The sequence below is a fragment of the Mytilus galloprovincialis genome, chromosome 6, assembly GCF_965363235.1.
Source record: "Mytilus galloprovincialis chromosome 6, xbMytGall1.hap1.1, whole genome shotgun sequence".
Taxonomy (NCBI): Eukaryota; Metazoa; Mollusca; class Bivalvia; order Mytilida; family Mytilidae; genus Mytilus; species Mytilus galloprovincialis.
Window position 1 is genome coordinate 81,650,711 of NC_134843.1, and position 16,258 is coordinate 81,666,968.

Below are 16,258 nucleotides of genomic sequence, written 5' to 3' on the forward strand. Positions count from 1 at the left end.
ATACTAATATCATAGTAACAATATGATATAATTATCTTTATAACACCGTAAGCCTCAGTCACAATCGGAGCCAAAACAAAATAAAAAAAAACCAACTAGCACATTGATATCAAATAACAGACAGTATCAAAGCATGTACTACGTAATTCAAAAGAACTACATGTAACAATATAATCATCATTTGATTCCCCTATAATAGTAAAGTTTTCTTGTGTTTACATCGAAGATTTATCATATTTAACTTTTCAAAGTTCTAACATATGCTAGACTGAATATGCTGAAAGAGTTCCTCCCTCAAATTTTGATAATGTGATCATTCTTTTGAAAAATGACGCTCATCCTCAACTTTATCAGCTGTACAATACGATTTTTTGAATATCTGGCATTTTCAATTCTTAATGTAATGGGTGAGCACCGATTCTTAATAAACATTTGATCTTCCTTTCTTAAAATCAATGATATCTACATAAATTATGTTTCTCCTTGGAAACAATCTTTAAATGAAAAATAAGTGTCAAGTTTGCCACAAAACACATAATGTAGTAAGTTTTTTTACAATTAGACAATATGAGAAAGACACAAGCAGTACAAGACTGTCACATATTGTCTTAGATTTCTTATTAGTTGTTATTGGCTTTTATAATGCACTCGTTCTATTTGAACAGTAAAAATACGTTGACTGTATATTTCTATGTCATAAACGGAGTTTGTCTTTTTTAGAGAAAATTTACCCATACACATAAGAAAAATGCATTGTCGGAATAATGGGCTGTCGGAGTAATGGGCTGTCGGAATAGTGGGCTGTCGCAATAATGGTTGTCGCAATAATGGGATGTCACCGGAAAGTCATATCAATCTGTTATTACTTCCGTACTCTTCATTGTCAGAGTTAAATATAATGTTAAGCCTAAAGTATAGTAAAATGTTTAATTCCTGTAATGTACTGCTAACATTAACAAATTAATTGCAGAGCTCTCCAAAAGCACTTTGGTTCTCTTTTAAACAATTGAACTGTTTGGTTTGATGATGCACGGCAGATTGCTAATGGCCTCCAATAGAGAGTGAAAGTCACAGTTAGATTTTAAGCTACACATTTTCGTTGCGCATAATAGAGCAATTTCCATTGAAATCAAATAAATCTTTTCCTATAACCTATAATTTGTTATTTAGCAAAGGTTAATAGCAGATAATTTAAAATCTGAAAATAGACTTCAGCTGTGTTTTTAATATGCTGTAAGCAATTATGTGATCACTACACCATTAAACTGACTTGATGTGGAAATTTCTAAGAATTTGACATTAATTCTCTTTTGGACTTTTCAGATCAAATTGGTATTTTCAGTTCCGGACGAATGAAAGAAGGCGATGTGTTTACGTCAATAAGACAGCAAACAAACATCAAAACATAGCTAACGAAATCTAGATGACAACATAGTTTTCTACAATAGACGCGTTTCTATATATACAATATATCAATCCCTCATTTATCTCTATACGTTAAAGTTGTAAATACATTGCATGAACAGAAACTAAATTCTAGTTGAAAAAAATATGAAAAAAATTTATTACGTTTTTCCCGAAGAAACAAAATGACTTCTTCCAACATATTTCATTTATATGTTACAAACAATACAAGTTAGCAACAGAGAGACGCAGAGTCCTTATATATATATTAATACTGAGCTATTGAAAAATAAGTTGCAGCTACTGTCCAGATATTTTTTTCTACAAAAAACAAACTACTGACATTTGAAATTAGACATTTACCTACATTTATGCTAAATGCAACATCATCTACTCAAAAGCAAGATGAGTTCAAGAATAGTTAAAATTTACTCAAGGCGCTAGACACATTTGAAATTTACTGTGACATCAAGACGCATGAAGGTAAAACATGCATCATGCTATGCGGAATATGATATTCTTGAAAATAGCAAATAAATGTGCTATATATTTACGAATGATGTAAAGACATCAAAGTAAAACTGGAAAAAACAACAAATTTTACACCACTCATTTCCGCTGATCCACAGCATGAACTATGGTTCAATCATAACGATTAAAAAAACAAACTCATAGCAATGTTTATACGGAGTCACACCCACCCACCAAAAAAACAAAACAAAACAAAAACAAACAAAAAACACACAAAACACAAAACAAAACAAACACACGAACATACGGACATACGAACAAACAAATAGACATTTTAGGATTATCATCTATAATTCTAAAAAAAAAATGAAAACACTGAATATTTTTTTCTCTCTGCATAATAGATAATAAATGGGTTTCCCAACCAATTACATAACCAATACCGGTTTCACATCTACTGGGAAAATGGAAGTGAATAAAAAAAATCAATCACTTTTGAAATGAAAAATCTAAGCTGTTAATACCAAGGGCAAAAGGCTGGAAGAAAGGTGTCATGGAATTCGAATCTATCAGAAAATATAATGAATTTTTATCCAAGTCATTACATTATGCGCTTGAAGAAATATATCACCATGTATAATATAGCTCCTGCATCTCTATGAAACACGGTAATTTTATCCCAGTAAGAGTAAGATAATACACTTTAGAACATTAAAGAGTTAATAGCCATATTATATTACCCGCCAGACATTGGTATTCTATAAACAGTTTCAACTTTATCATAAACTTGCATATACATTATTCATCCAGTGATAAGATAACAAGCGCACGTAAGAGAAAGGTAATATGGTACTAAGTAATGTTTAGAAACTTAGTTAAATTCAAAGATTAAGTGTCTCCTACCGAGACAAACGTTATTGAAGACGTTCGGTGATCTATAGCTGTTATCTCAGATGTTGCCATTAAAACAAAATACATATATGGTTTGGCGATATCTGGCCACAGCTTTTATTCATAATATGATAGATTCATATAATATATAATATATATATATATATAGATAGATAGACCATAGATGTATATGTAGATAGATCTATGGTCGGTTACCCGAAGATAATATGGCAACCAGATAGATAGATAGATAGATATATATGAAAATGTAAAGATGCACCGTGGGATACACTGGTGCTTTAAATTTAGAAAACACCGTGGGATACACAAGTGTAGTCTGTATTATCCAAAAACCTAAAATTTCATAGTTAACATTAAGATTCTATGCAGCGAATTCTGCCATTTATGGGAATATATTTATGATGCTCAAAGTTCAAATAAAAGTCACTTTTCTCAACAGCAAACAAGTTAACATCATCAGTCAAATCTGTATCACCACTGTCACCAACACAAACCTGAAAAATAAATACAAAAGAGCAGTATCTTGTACTATAAAAAGGAGTGGGAGGGTGGGTTTTCAAGTTTACCGCTTACAAAATTTAAACAGCTTGCTTGCTGCGATGAAATTCTAAAAAGGACTAAATGACGTCACAGAATATAACGTCACTCATGTTGGGTAAATCTAAAACATGAAACACAATCCGTGAGTGGCCCCGGCGATAACTGAATTTAAGTCTATTAACTTAAATTCCATTATCTCAGATGTTGCCATTAAAACAAAATACATATATGGTTTGGCGATATCTGGCCACAGCTTTTATTCATAATATGATAGATTCATATAATATATAATATATATATATATATAGATAGATAGACCATAGATGTATATGTAGATAGATCTATGGTCGGTTACCCGAAGATAATATGGCAACCAGATAGATAGATAGATAGATATATATGAAAATGTAAAGATGCACCGTGGGATACACTGGTGCTTTAAATTTAGAAAACACCGTGGGATACACAAGTGTAGTCTGTATTATCCAAAAACCTAAAATTTCATAGTTAACATTAAGATTCTATGCAGCGAATTCTGCCACATTGACGGAGGAAAACAGAGACTCTGTCAACCGCCATAAAAAGGGCGGTTCGCTGCAAAGCTGTGAACCAGATATGAGATAACTACAGATATACAGATAGATAGATATTTTTATTTAACGTACAACTTGGTACTATATTAAATAATCTAGATAGATAGATAGATATTTTATTTAACGTACAACTTGGTACATATATATATTAAATAATCTAGATAGATAGATAGATATTTTATTTAACGTACAACTTGGTACATATATATGATCAATATTCTAGATAGCTGGATAGATATTTATTTAAAGTACAACTTGGTACATATATATATTAAATAATCTAGATGATGTTTTGTGAACAACTGTTCAAAACATATTTACCTACACAGATAAAAATACTTACCAAAACTACAGCAAACCATAAGATAGTTGATTGTATTTATATATCATAAAATATAGTATAGTATAGTATATCAACAAATAATATTAAAGATGTTTAAGAATTCATTTCATAAGCAGGTTAAGGGTGACAAGTGAAAAACATCCAGTTGAAAAATTTCTGGTCTGAACGAAAATCATAATATTTTATGTAGCAACCCTGACAGCTAATTATAAAGGCAATAAATAGTTGTAAATTCTATAGCAGCACACGTCCATGTTCGCATTGGTCAAATTTGAGACCATCCTTACTTAAGAATGATGAATCTCACAATCCATCTGATCATGTTCTTCATCTCATTGTGCAAAGACCCACTCTAGAACTACCTGTGTCATTACCTGCTACAAGTTTATTAAAATATATGTTGGATCCTCATAGTTTCATTATATATTCTGAGTTAACTTTTAACATGTGACAAAATTGCCACCACAAAAATTCATTTCCGTGCCTAGACCTAAGTCACCCCCATCTGGAGGATGTCAGTCTGCTACAAAAACATACTTACTATTGAGGATTCTACTATTCAAACATCAAACATTAAAGCTAATAGGATCTCCTACAATTCTTGTACGGCAAATAGCTCTGCTACAAAAACATACTTACTATTGAGGATTCTACTATTCAAACATCAAACATTAAAGCTAATAGGATCTCCTACAATTCTTGTACGGCAAATAGCTACATGGAAATATATGTTACATAGTAATACGAATACAATTTAAAGCATAATAAATCAAGAAAAATAATAATTCTCTGTAAAACCCTGTATTAAGTGTCAGTATTGGATCTCCAACCCTTTTAATAATCGTCCACAAACAATTGAAAGGACAGCTTCAAATACACTGAATTCATACCAAGTATAACCAACACAAGATAAGAAAATATTGCTAGACTTCAGCATGACTATGGTTGTGGTAAATGTAAAGGCCTGGAGTGTTTAATACCTTCTTAAAAACTCAAACCTCAATTTTGACACATCATTAAATTACTAAAACAAATATCCAATCTTAGTAAATTAGTAATGTCACAATTTTTGTTGAGAGAGATACAAAATGTACAAGTAAGCAATACCTTAACAATTCATAAAGAGATAGGAAATGTATGAAATTCAATAAATCAACTAGAGAACCGAACTCATGAAAAAAAAAAAAAAGAAAGACTGTCCTCTCTGATACATCTGTATATACTGGGTGGTGTGGAACTTACAAATAAACGGTTACTAAAGGTCTGAAATAACAGTAATAAATTCACTTGGGGTAATAGCAGGATAAACATCTGCAGTTGGGTCTGAAGCAATCTCTCTAAAAACCAGAAATGGCTTCAGTCATAATGAAAATTTGGACCAGATCAGTGATAATGAATGTCATACTAAACTCTAATCTAAAAAAAAAAAAAAAAAAAATTCATACCAAACTTACATACATGTAGGCCAGAGGCCCCAGACTTGGAACAGATACTAAAATGCCGAGGGGTTAAACAAGTTTTTAAAATCTCAACCAAATGAAGAAGAAACAAACGCACAGCAATACGCATAGAAAAAATCACACAGTTTAAAGAAGTCAGAGTCCAATATCAGAATAGGTAACAAATCAAACAAAAAACAAAAAATTGAAAAAGACGATATTACATAAATCAACAACGGACTACTAACAGTTACCGACATGCCAGCTCCAGACCTCAATTTAACTGGTTGAAAAACTATGTATTCAATATACGAAATATCTAGCACCATCCCGTCATGGGGGTTTAATATCATATCATCATAAAATATATTAGAGAAACATAACTCTTATCAAACCTGCAACTGGTTTAAAAATAAAGGAGTTTTAGTCCGATGCAAAGATGTGCAAGTGAATCAATATTGAAGCCAAAATAAGCCGTATATATGCAGGCAACAGTATCCCTACTTTATATAAGTTGCTTTTATGTTTTGTTAGTTTTTGAGGTAAAAGCTGACATTTGTCCGTTGTAAAGTGTATTACCATAAAAGATTGAATGGTCAATACCTGAATGTGTAAGATGTCTATGTAGAGGTGAAATTCTTATAATGTAAACGCCCATAAATACAAAGCAAGAATAACTGGATCAACTCAGGCAAACGCAAATTAAAAGAATGACTATGAGAACCCTATACTAGAGTCTAAATCCATGTAAGCAGAAACAAAGATTTAGTATAACAGCAGCAACCACTCGTTCTCTCTCTCGTCTTGGGTTTGAACCAGGTTGCCCAAAAAAACACTTATTTCCATTAAAGGACTAGGTGATTTGAACTTGGATATCACAAGAAGGCCTAGATTATGCAAAGTAAACATGGTTAAAGTTACCTGTTAGGACATCCAAAAGTTATAAAGGATGACCCGTGTTACACAAAAAAAAAAAAAACACAAACAAGTGCTTAACAACATCTAGATACCCTCATAATTTAAAAAGCATAACATTTCAAATAGTCCCAGCATTCATGCTAACTGAAATTCAACCTGTACTATAATTTTCATTAGTAAATAACAACCATAAATTGGAATCAACTATTGCCAAGCAACCAGTAGGGCCAAAGATTTTATGCAAATGAAAAGTTCCTCATAAACTTCCAGCCTAAAAAACAAACTGGCACCTAAACATACAGCGTACGATACTCATAAATTGCGCAACTCCTAGAATCTCCCAGGATGAAGATTACAATACATTCTAGTATATATAGAAATTAAAGCTGCTGTCGACACCTAAATACTAAAGATTTTTAACGGTGGAGCAGACTGCAAAACAAGCTGTAAATAATTACTTAGTTTGTACTAGATTAGCTAATATTACATGTACATACATGTATATATCCGTTTAACTGCGACGACAAATTTAAATTACACAAAACTTGTAATAGTCTCATTTTAAAAATTGGTTACAAGATAAAACCATTTGGCCCCTTTTTTCCCTTAAGATATACAGATATATATATAAAAAATCAATAATAATGAAAAGTTCAATAAATATAGACTTCTATAAATTTTGTGCTTTAAACTGTGGTACTTTATTGCAAAATCTGTATTCATGCCGTACATGCATATCTGATTTTTAATATTCAGATTATTAAACAAGATAAATATTATAATTATAGTTTAAATAAATCGGTAGCGTCCTCCATTCAAAATGTGATAATATACCAAACAACATTTAAAATTTTCACATGTAATATATTTATATAACAATTATATATAATTGTAACCTCATATTTACGAATGTTTTTTATTTCAAACACATGATGCGGCATCCCATCATGTTATGGCCATATAAATTCGTAAAAGTAACACATACAGCAATTTTTTATGGATTTTAAGTTTAGAAACTGAGATATAAACGTTGCGCAAATCTTTTCAATCTAACCCATAAGATTAGAAAAAGTTGTCTTAATCTTTATAAATATGTTTGTTATATGTTGGAATCACATGTACATTTTGTACATGAGGGGGTTTAACTTAAAATTAAATACTGCTTTTAACTAGTAAATCTGACGATTACCTGATAAATTCTCAACTGGATCATACTAATGCAGAGCTCTAGGGGTTTGCATAAATAACGTCTAATGATGATCCAATGTACAAATGTATGTGACCAAAGGAGTTGAGTTAGTGGTGTGATGAGTCGTGAATCCAGTCCAGTCTGGTGACCCATCTGTAAAAACTGGTGTGTCCTTGTTGTCTAAGTCTCTTGTCCAACTGTTACAACCCTTGGCCGTGTTCTGTGACCGAGCAAGGATCTAACTGATCTACCCAACATTGTGCTACAACTCAACAAAAAGTAAATATTAGTTCCACCATGCTACATAGCATTGACATAACAAAACCAAATGACTGTACAAAGAAACAATAACAATTAAAAATTATGTATACTCATACATGTAGTTGTGTCGATAATAGTTACATTAATTTAAAAAAATAATAATTCAAAATTAGTATATTTACAGATTTATATATTTATTAAACTTAAATCCAGTCAGTTGATAGTAACATAGTGTAATATTTGTATATAATTGAGTTATTACAACAATAATTCAAGCTGTGGCCTGTTGACATATGGCTAAATTCTTGATTTAACGGAACTATTCATACCATATCGACCTAGTGTAGGCTAGAGAGTAGTAGCAACTAAAAAATGTATACATGTCACTGTGATGAACGACTCTTGACAGTTTTTAGTACACAAATGCGTGGGTTCCACCACACTATACTGCTATACCAAACCCGAAAATAAACGAATATTATAACAGCATAGTAAGCGTGGGTCACTCCACACTATACTGTACGATAAGACAAAGCCGCCAGTAAAAACTACGGTGAAAAGGATTTCTACTCACACCTATTAAGACTAGAAGATAAACATTGAATCGTGTGTGAGTGGAATTTTGTGTACAAAATAAAAGAAAAACTGTATATATTGTGTACATACAACTGTTTATTTCTTGATGGTGGAGGTTGATTATTACTACTACTCCTTTGGAGGTTGTCCTGAAGGACGGAAGAAGATTCAGCGGTAAGATAGGTAAATGTGTAGGTACACGCAAAATTTATAGCCGGATATACACAGATAATGATAATGTTTGCTTAAATCCACCAGCAAGCTAACATTTAGCAATGATTTCTTTTGGCTACTGCTTCTTAACTCCGGGTATGGTCTCTGTTCAAGATTTCCAAGATTTTTGTTTATTTGTATCGAAAGTTGAACTTCCGGTTACGAACCTGGGTCATTCGCCCCAAAGAGTACGTCCCTTTTACGTTCATATCCTTTCATGCAATATTTGCTGTATATGGCTATGAAAGATCTAGATACACAATTACCGATGTATACCCCCCTAAGGAAAATTTACTTTTAATTCGGAAGTTTTCGGGAGTTCATTAAATAACACCTGCATCACAACACATAATCATTAAAGACACGTTACTAACCTGCATGATCTGTTACAGCGCAAATACAATTTGTTAGGCTTACCCATAGGCACTAGACGATCTGTCAATACTCAATTTCAATAGTATAATATATGGGGAAAAAGTAATATATAAAAAAATTTAAAATAAAAACAAATTTAACTCGTCGTCACGATATAAATATATCATGATACAATGACGCATGGTAAACATTATTATAATCTGCAAATCTTAGAACAATGTTGCATCTAATTACTCACACTTGTGAAAATTAAATAATTATAAAAATGAAAACGAATTCTGTTATCCGGCGTGACGTAGCAGCCGGTAGTTACAGCATCCGGGCATCACTGTAGGTGACGCTTTTCCCTAGATACCCCAATCACCGCTAATGGTCAGTGGTAATACCCGAGGGTAAGTTAATTGAGATAACACTTTACATTTATTAATTAAGGTGTAAACAATAATTAGATGGCATACAATTATTTTGATAAGCTAGACAGTGTGGCACAAGGTCGTTATAGTACCAAATTAGTGTTAATTAACAGTGATGAATGTCCATACAAGTTCCCTGCAGGTGTTTGGAAAAATAACCCATCATGTTGGCCAGATCTCCAGTTTGGAGATGTGTATTCATATTTAATTGACTCGCCAGGTATTTAGAATTAAAAATTATTAAGTTGAGCACACCTATAGATAACTTTAATTATTTTTTTTTTCGGTTTTGAAGAATAAGGGTGTACCGATTTATGCAGTGAAATATTAGTATGAAAAGAAGAGACATATATATGTCTGTGTATTAAAAGTAAGCAGAAACATAATAAACACATCCTTGAAATAACTAACAAAATATAAAAAAAAATATATTCACGGCGATATTATTTAGAACTAAACAAAGATTGATACATATGTAATATAGATTAATTGTGTAGCAAAGTTAATTTGGTTATAAATCTGTTCTTTTAAGTTTGATTTAAAAAAAAAATGTAAAGGACGCGGACCATGATAGAAGTTGTTATATATGAAGATGAGATGACACATCTTTGGCAATAAACTTTGCACAGTGGGTGATTTCCTCCCAGGTCAGGTGTGAAAGGATAGATTTAATATTCGTTTAGTGTCCATGTAAACTTTTTAATTAATACACGAAGTTATAATTATGATATGTGTCAATTAAGTTTTTAAAATGACATGAAGCTGAAGATATAGATTAAAATAAAAAGTGAATAACTTTTAAGAATGTTACAGAATATTACTTTAAATTATTAGGAATAATACTAGGTTACGTATTAAATGTTTTAAACATTTGTTTTAAAATATTTGTCAGTTATACTGAAAATTAAATAATGTACAAAAAATGTACAAAGCTCCTTGTATGCTTAAGGTACTATGGAACAGAATAAATTCTTTTAGCCTTCCCCTTTTTACAAAAATCTGGGTTTTTTTTGTTTGTTTCTAGTAATTTAAATTGTTTTTGCTTATACCGGTATCTTGACATATATATTTACCATATTTAGAGTGAACTTTTTAAAAAGGTTAATATTGGAACCTATTAAATTTAAATTGAATATAGGACAGTAAATATGCCCAGCCGCAAGGACTTGTTCTTATGTTAGTCAATGTATGATTTTCAGGCATTTTTACCCGAGCAAGTATGAAATCCTTTAAGAGTTTGGATGCCCACAACTATTTTCAGTCAGGATGGGTTCAGACAGTTTACAGCTATAAGCCTGCCACCAGTGCATACACTATACTGAAAGCAGATGTTAAGCCGTCACAAAGACTGAACGAGGAACCTCATCACCCATGGGTTGCCCTCTCTGGAGATGGTTCAGTAGCCGTGGCTCATTGCAATTGCATGGCAGGGTAGGTTTTAAAATCGTATTCAAATCATTTATATTTATTATGCATTCAGGTTACTTTAAAGGTTGTTCTCTTTTTTTTTTTGCTTTGCTTATGACTGTTGCAAATTTTGTATATGATAATGTAAAGACAGGAAAATAGTAATGGAAAAAAGGTCACAATATTTTTTTATGTATGAAACTTGTCATAATAGTCTGTACACATATATCTCTAGATAGCAAAACAAAAATCCTATTTTTTTTAGGCTTGCAGAATCATGTTCCCATATTGCAGCCCTTCTCTTCAAAGTAGAAGCCGCTGTGAGACTGGGATATACCACTAAACTATGCACTGAGCTACCATGCAAGTGGAATGCTGATTTCGTTAAAAAGGTACAGCCTGCGCCCGTAAAAGACATTCAATTCTATAAAACCAGCTGTATTAACAAAGCAAAGAAGGTGAAAGTTCGACATTTGTCATCAACCCAACAAGAACAACAGACTCTTCTTCAAACTTTGCATGCTTGTAACAGCAAACCTGTGGTTCTAAGTACATTTGACAACTTCTCTGACAAATTTCACTGGCAAAAAACTGTTTCCTCAGATCCGATTGTACCACAATGTCTTAGATCTCTGTACAAGGCAGAGTATGCAGACTTCACAAAAATAGATTTAAGCAGGAAATGCTCCGAAATTAATGATAGTTACAGCATGAATACAGAGACAATCAAGTATATCTACGATGTTACTCAAAAACAGAGCTCATCTTTAACATGGCATGAACAACGCATTGGTCGAATAACATCTTCAGTAGTGTACAGTGTTTTACATACAGATTTCAACAATCCAGCGCCATCACTACTTAAAACTTTGTGTAACCCTAGTTCAAAATCACTTGATCATGTACCTGCAATTCATTGGGGTAAAGAAAATGAAAAAGTTGCGCTGGATCAGTACAGTGCAACCATGAAGACACAACATCAACATTTTAATATGAGTTCTGCAGGCTTCTTAATTTCTAAAGAAACCCCTTTTATTGGTGCTAGTGCTGACTCTGTAGCCAGCTGTTCCTGTCACGGAAATAGAGTTATAGAGGTCAAATGTCCGTTCAGTCACAAGGAATCGACATTACAGGAGTATGTAAAAGACCCTTCATCCTGCATTGTGGCTAATGGCAGAGAGGTGAAGACTACACACAAATATTACTATCAAATCCAGCTTCATATGTACGTGCATGATGTAAATTTATGTGACTTGGTAATTTATACATCAAAGGTAACAGCGATATTTTATATTTTACGCAATGACGTCTTCATTAAAGATATGATAACAAAACTGAAAGATTTTCACATTCGTCATGTGATGACAGAATTATTGACGAGACAATTGGAAAACAAGATTAAACAAGTACCTTTGAGAAATGATAAATTGTATTGCTACTGCCGATCAAAGGATGATGGAAAGGAGAATATGATTGGTTGTGACAACCCACAATGTAAAACTCAGTGGTATCATCTTAAATGTTTGAAAATGAAAAGAATACCAAAAGGACAATGGTTATGTAAAGACTGTAAAAACATTCCCGTTACTAGCTCTTAATAAATACTTTTGCATGTGGACCTGTCACCATCAGAGACGTATATAACAGTGTTCAACTTTTGTAGTTATTTATTGTTATAATTTTGTTTTTGGAGGCCATTACAGCAAATTTCCTAATGCATGTAAAGGAAAACTTTGTTGGCTTGTTTGCTTTGTTTGTATAATTGCTGACACAAAGGCATAGTTAAACTTGTATACTAGTATATAATATTTGAATTTAATTGGGTGTTATCCTAATGATTGTACAATATAAAAACAAAGCAAGCAAGTTAACTTAAGTCTTGCTCTACATGTTGTAGGAAATTAGCTGTAAATACTGAACTCAACAACAGTCAGATATTGATCATAAGTGCATGCATATATGTAACCTAGAACTACATATATTTTTTATTTACTATGTATATACAGTCAATATTTGAAAATAATAAACATTTATCATTCAGCCACTCTAAAAAGGATGTTCTAAATTAGAGGTATTGTCAATCACTTTCTTCATTGTAGACAATTCCTTCCCCCATGTTGGTTAATGATCCGCAAATGCGGACGAGTTTGTCTATTCGAGCTTGCTTCTTGGTGGATGCCTCATCGGTGGTTGATTTAAGCATATTGATTGGTATAGTCCCTTGTAGAATTTTGTACCGGTTTTTCATCAAACCGATCACTCTCTCAATATGAATTCTGATGCTGCTCATTTTACGCGATGTTTCAACCTCCTCAGCAGATAACTGTGATTTTCCCTTTGTAAAAGCCGGAATTATAAGTTCTGCAGAGCATACACTGGCAAAATCGTCTTGAAGAGTAAAGCCTCTATCTGCAAGAATTTGATCACCTGGGTGATGATAAATTGAACTTATAAACCCAGATGACCTCACAATTTCGGTGTCTGACACTCTACCGCCCCATACTTCAGATAAAAATGTTATTGAACCTAAAGGGCTACAGCCAATTAAAACTTTAACAGTACTGTGCTTTTTATAGTTGGAGTAGCATTTTGCTCTGGCGTTTAATTTTTTTGGTCTATCTATAAATATTTCAAAGCAGTCTATTATACATGTTAGTCGAGGGTATTTGACCTTGAAAACACTTGGTAAGGTACGTTTCATTGTTTCACGATCAGGCCAGTGTATCAGAAAGTCAAGCTTTGTACTCATTAGATCAATCCACCTCCAGAACATGTCATGAAGAGTAGAAGAAGGAATTCCACATTGGTCTGCAATATACTCAAACGGCATATCTAACTTTAATTTAACTAATGTCACAAAGAATTGATCACGCAATGCTAATTTACTTGCTAGAGGCGTTCTTGTCATAAATGTCTGTAAAAATGTAAATACGGACAGGAAAACATCCCACTTCAACCCAGTATAAAAATTGGATTTGACGTCATTTTTTTCGATGATAGAGGAAGAAAGTCTAAGCGTTGTTATATGAGAAGAGAGTTTATCATTTTCCTGTATCAGACGGTCACGTTCTGATCGTAAGTTGTCCATTTCACTATAAATCATTTCCCGTTCAGATGAGGTAACGGGTCTGTGTATGGCAGACGTGCCACTAGCAGGTGATTCCATGAAAGCATGATTAAGATACGGCATGGGTGACAACGGTGAAGTTGCTATATTTTCCTTCTTCTGTCTTAAAGGTGAACATGGTGTTGCTTCATACATAATACATGTTTCAGGGGTTGGAAGATTTTGGTCAAATTTCACCCTTTTCACTGCTAAATCTGGTGATTTGAAGTGGATTTTCCTTTTAGCTACGTTTTCATAACGCTCTATTTTTTTCTGTTGAACTGTCTTTGTATTGGTTACAGCAAAGGAGAACACAGAAGGCACATAGTCAGGGTGATCGTGATCTTCATTTGGTTTACCTGAAATATTATATTTACTCAATTCAGTTTATGGAAAAAAAAATGCTTAGAGGTTAGATAGTCTAGATATATTTTTAAATACATGTACTATACAAATAGTTCAAATCGAGAGGTGTATTTATTTGAATTTGTTTTGATTTTAAACAGCGTATTTTAATGACCAATAAATTCAAGGTAACATTTAAAATTCGGGTTTCACTTGTCTTAATGCAAACACAATACTTATTTATGTTTATGTGGTCAGAATCACCTTTCTGTTAATTAGTTTCCATTCAAGATAAACAGTTCATATGTTATCAGACTGATCAACTTGTTATCACCTTACAAAAACAGCTTGATTCTAAATTTTATCTTTGCCAGATGACCACATCTACCTGTTATCTTTGATGTTTATAATTTTAATATCGCAATTAATTTCAACAGGAATACGATCGTGGCTAATCAAACAAGATATACAATCGCACATGGCTTGGGATTCATTAAAATAATTTCTAATATCCATTTGACTTCAAAATGTTTTATTTTACATCAATTATAAAGGTATTGCAAACAGACTTAAAATAAGTTAAATTAAATGAAAAATATTCAAAAACAGGATTTTAAAAACTTGTCTTTAGGAATTAAAAAATAACAAGACGGTAAGTGCTGAAAAATTTTTTTTTTGAAGGTGTGTGTTTGTGAGTTGAAATAAAACAGTTAAGATCGTATACATCGGTATGTTTTAAAACAGAGGAATTAATTAATTTATAATCATTTTAAACATATGAAGTGAAATACAAATGTATTACCTGTGATGAAATGCTCGCTACATATTACTGAGTGTTTTGTTGGAACCCACGGTGTACCGTTTGGTTTGTCTCTTTTAAGTGCAGCTAACCACTTAATTTGTCTGTCTGCATTTCTAGGAAATCTAAAGAATGATAATCTTTTCAGCATCAAGTTGTGATTTTTACAGCCAACTGCACAACATGACTTGGGCATGTTTCAATTAAAATAACAATATAAGACACAGGTGCATTCACGACAAATTCTTTATTAAAAATGAGCATCTGCCCTATTATCTATACATCAAAGCTTCACCTCCTTGACATCGGAAATACGCGTAACTAGGAAAGGGAGATTACTCGTTTTGAAAATGCCCGTATGTTCGGATAACAGAATAATCCATTCATGGGACCAATTTCTCATTGAGTCTTTGCATGTGCTCTCCACGTGGCGATGAAATATCAGTGTGAAATATGGTCAAAAAATGACGATCGATAAAACGAACTCTATCTAAGATTACTTCTAATAAACATTAGAAGCACGAGGCAGGTTATAACCATACAAATTCTAACACTAGTCTACTTTACAATTTCAATTTTCAATTTTCAAGTTTACCGCTTACAAAATTTAAACAGCTTGCTTGCTGCGATGAAATTCTAAAAAGGACTAAATGACGTCACAGAATATAACGTCACTCATGTTGGGTAAATCTAAAACATGAAACACAATCCGTGAGTGGCCCCGGCGATAACTGAATTTAAGTCTATTAACTTAAATTCCATTAATTTCTGTGTTATTTGGTCTCTTGTGGAGAACGGTTGTCTCATTGGAAATCATACCACATCTTCTTTTTTTAAAAGATATTAAGACACCTTAGACCGTAGAATTGCTACATGTCCCTTCCTAATTATGTTTTTTTTCTGTTTTTTTTCAAGTTTGCTCCTTTAATAATTTTACTGCTATAACTAGGAGAT

At 32.5% G+C, this 16,258-nt stretch overlaps 1 protein-coding gene and 1 long non-coding RNA gene across 3 annotated transcripts; one reads left to right on the plus strand and one right to left on the minus strand.

Annotated features, from left to right (window-relative positions):
- The first annotated feature begins 9,508 nt into the window (after positions 1-9,508).
- On the plus strand, positions 9,509-12,856 carry LOC143080488 (uncharacterized). 2 transcript variants are annotated; one of them, XR_012979727.1, is made up of 3 exons: positions 9,509-9,626; positions 10,847-11,078; positions 11,320-12,856. It is a non-coding gene; the product is annotated as an uncharacterized LOC143080488 (long non-coding RNA). The 2 variants fall into 2 exon arrangements; XR_012979728.1 differs by lacking the exon at positions 9,509-9,626 and adding an exon at positions 9,646-9,867.
- A 141-nt stretch (positions 12,857-12,997) lies between these two features.
- On the minus strand, positions 12,998-15,611 carry LOC143080487 (uncharacterized). The gene is made up of 2 exons (XM_076256344.1): positions 15,308-15,611; positions 12,998-14,519 (listed from the first exon to the last, which is right to left on the minus strand). Exons 1-2 carry the CDS (start codon positions 15,498-15,500, stop codon positions 13,132-13,134), a joined length of 1,581 nt encoding a protein of 526 aa, XP_076112459.1. The 5' UTR covers positions 15,501-15,611; the 3' UTR covers positions 12,998-13,131.
- Between the last annotated feature and the right edge of the window lie 647 nt (positions 15,612-16,258).